General features: G+C 63.9%; 1 protein-coding gene across 1 annotated transcript in view; it reads right to left on the bottom strand.

Moving 5' to 3' along the window:
* Nucleotides 1-687: 687 nt before the first annotated feature.
* TXNRD2 (thioredoxin reductase 2) overlaps nt 688-3276 on the bottom strand; it is a gene marked incomplete in the record, with an annotated part of 69241 nt that continues 66652 nt past the window's right edge. Inside the window, 2 exon segments of the mRNA XM_027772609.1 lie at nt 688-977; nt 2344-2547. Coding sequence (XP_027628410.1) covers nt 2424-2547 — 124 coding nt within the window.

Here is a 3276-nt window from a genome sequence, read left to right as displayed (position 1 = left end):
CGCACCGCCAGAGCCAGGCTCCCGCGGGCCCATTAAGGTGCAAAGACATTCCTTTGTTTGCTGACAAGCAGGGTCCCATCCAGGGCTCCCGGGCCGCAGACTAAGTGATGTTTTCTTAAGGAAGACACGAGATTAGCTGCCGCTAAAGCCCCAGCACAAAGCCGGGCCCTGCCCGTGGCTGTCAGCAGCGTCTCTCCCGCGGTGATTGACAGGCGCTCCTCGGCCCATCAAGCCTCAATGCGCGGGATTAGCGTAAGCGCAGCCGACAAGCTGGCTTGGAGGCCACAATGGAAACGTAATGGGGTGACTGACGTTCGGGGACAGAAAGCCTCAGCCACCCCTGCCAGCTCCCGGCGTCCTGCCTCACCGCTGGCGGCTGTCCTGGAACAAAGCCTGAAGCTGCCGCCCCTCCCCAAGTCGGCCGCCCTCCTTGCTCCCAGGCCTGCGGAGACCACAGGGATGACCTGAGCAGAGGGTCCTGGGCAGGGGGCGCCCAGATGAAGCCTTCAAGACGGAGACCAGGCAGCTGCAGGGGTGGTAGCCGGGGAGGGGAGGGTCTGGGTCTGCCAGACACTGCCCGGCTGCCCTTTAACCCAGACGCTGCTCAGAGCTCCAGACAGGCCAGGCAGGACCCACCCCACCTGGGCAGCCCTGGGGACACATGGGAGACGACCTGGCCAACACCCGTCAGGAAATCAGTCTCTTTATTTACACCCCAAAGACACCAGGGAGCGTTCAGAACTGGGCAGCCCACAGGGTGGGTTTCTGTCCAGGCCGTCATCATCTGGCATCGGGGGCCTGGGGAGGGAGGTGGTGGGGAGGCGCAGGATAGGGGCTGGAACCCCAAGCCATCCCTGCAGGGCACACGGGCCGGCGGTTCAGAGGCACGGGTCCACACAGGCCATCTCGCGGGCGCTCCAGGAGGGGCGGAGCTCCAGGAGGGGCGGAGCTCCAGGAGGGCAGGAGCTTGGGTGGTCCTGCCAACGATGGGCGTGATCAGCAACCATGGAGGGAACCACGGAGGGATGGGTGAGAAATAAGCCCCCGGGGGCCAGCAAGTGGTGTGGTGGCTAAGGTGCTGGAATTCCCACAGGGCTGACCACGGTTCGAGTCCCAGACCTGGCGGCTTGCTCTCTCTCTCTCTCTCTCGGTCTTTCTCTGGCAAAACTCATGTGAAAATAATAATAATAATAATAATTAAATAAGATAATTAAAAAGAAAGAAAGAAGACCCCGGAGGGTGCCCCCACCCCCAGGGGCTTGGGAACGTAAGAATTGACAGCAGGCTTTTCACCAAAAGCCTGCTGGGGGGACTGTCCTGAGGAGTCAGGACACCCGCTGTCCACATCACAGCTGGTCCTGGCGCAGGACGGTGGCGGGGGAATGGGGTGCCCAGAGAGCCCCTACACCCCTCAGCCATTGCTCAGACCCTCCAGCCTGCCCCTGGGCACCGTGGGGAGGGGGTTCGCCGCTGTCTACAGTCTCCACCTCGGCCCCGGAACAGAGCACCCAAAGCATCCTGACCCTGAGAAGAGCGGGCGGCCATGGGGGGGCACCCCAGGATGGGTTGGACAGCACAGGCCCGAGGGCCCGCCTGCGCTGTCTACAGTCTCCACCTCGGCCCCGGAACAGAGCACCCAAAGCATCCTGACCCTGAGAAGAGCGGGTGGCCATGGGGGGACAGCACAGGCCCGAGAGCCCGCCTGGTCACGGCTCTGGGGGCTCAGAGCATGCCGTCTGCCCAAGAGCTGAGAAGGCCCTGGGAGGGCCCAGGGAGGGGGCTCTCCCTCTCAGAAGGGGACACAGTGAGTAGTGGACTGGACTCCCAAGGCTTCCAGACTCCTGCTCCGCCAGCCTGGCTTCTTCCAACTGAACCAGATGTGCAGGCTGTGCGTGAGGCAGCGTCTCCACCTTCTGGGCAAGAGGGAGATGCACGAGCCAGCCCTCTGCAGGAGTGAGGCTGAGAGGGGGAGGATGGTTTCCCGCCAGCCCGTGGAGGACTAGTGACTTGAGCACACCACACTCGGCCTGCCAGGCGATGCCTGCCAACCCCCATGCCCACCCGGGCAGGCGTGAGCTCAGCCTCTAGACGTCTCCTGCACGTTCAGAGCAGGGACAGCCCTGCGGGGTCGGGGTTGCTCTGCAGAGGGCAAGGCTTGGCAGCTCCCCTCCCAGCCCTGCTTCTTGGCACTGCGGCCTGGCACGGGCGCGGAGCTCACCTGTTCAAGGTGGTACAGCAGGTGTGGGCGGCCTGGCCACACACCTGGAGGGGGCCATTGCAGGGGCTCCCACCCCCCGGCCACATGCTCCCTCTTCAAACCCGGCGTCCGCCCCTCCCGCGTACCTGGATCTGGCCTCCGAGGAGCCTGGTGCCGGTGGCAGTGCGTCGCGTGCCCGTGGCCTGGCAGGGATGGGGGCTTACCCTCAGCAGCCCGTCACGGTGGGGTCCAGGCCCGAGCGCTTGGAGATGCGCAGCTTGACCACCTCCTCAGAGCAGGTGGGGTGGATGCCCACCGTCTGCATGACCTGCGCGTAGGAGGCCCCACACCTACACGTGCCGGCGGGGAGACGGGAGGAGTCAGCGCGGGGACATGCGTCCAAGCCACCCGTCTCTGGGAAGGGGCGGGCCTGGGAATCCCGTGGTCTCCTTGCTGCCCCCTGCCCTTTCCTCCAGCCGGCAGCCAGCAGCCAGAACCCCAGCCGACATCTGTGTTAGACCCATCCAGTCCCCACCCCGTGACCAGCCTGGCTCTCGGACCTGCGTCCCAGCTGACTTCGCTCTGGCCTGCCCTCCATGCTGGGCCATGGCTCTGGCTGGCCCCTCGGAGCCCACTTCTTTGCACCATCAAGGCACAGCCCTGCAGGCTACACCCGCCTATTACTGCGGCCTGCCCCCAGGCCTCCCTCCTGGCCTGTTTTGCTCAGTACCCAGCACCCCGCAGTCACATCTGTGCCCCCCCGTGTCTGCCCCACTACACAGCTAGCTGGCTGCTCCATGGGGGACTACACCCCAGCTCCAGCGTCCTGCCCCCACTGAGTGAGCACTTGATGGGGCCCGTGAGGGGCTCTGGTGTAGACCTGCCACTGCCCCAACAGGGAACAAGCCACGGGGCCAGGACTTGAACCACGGTTGACCACATAGGAGTCCAGCACTTGAATCGCTATGCCACCCGCTGGTCCATTATGATTGATTTTTAAGAGCTCTTTGCATATTGCAGAAATCACATTAATTTGCAGTCACATGATGAACACAAGCTGCAACATTTTTTTTGGGGGG

This window comes from Tupaia chinensis, unplaced genomic scaffold, assembly GCF_000334495.1.
Source record: "Tupaia chinensis unplaced genomic scaffold, TupChi_1.0 Scaffold000287_1, whole genome shotgun sequence".
In the NCBI taxonomy this organism is placed as follows: Eukaryota; Metazoa; Chordata; class Mammalia; order Scandentia; family Tupaiidae; genus Tupaia; species Tupaia belangeri.
The sequence above is the reverse complement of the archived record's forward strand: the minus strand, read 5'-3'. Positions and strand labels throughout refer to the sequence as shown.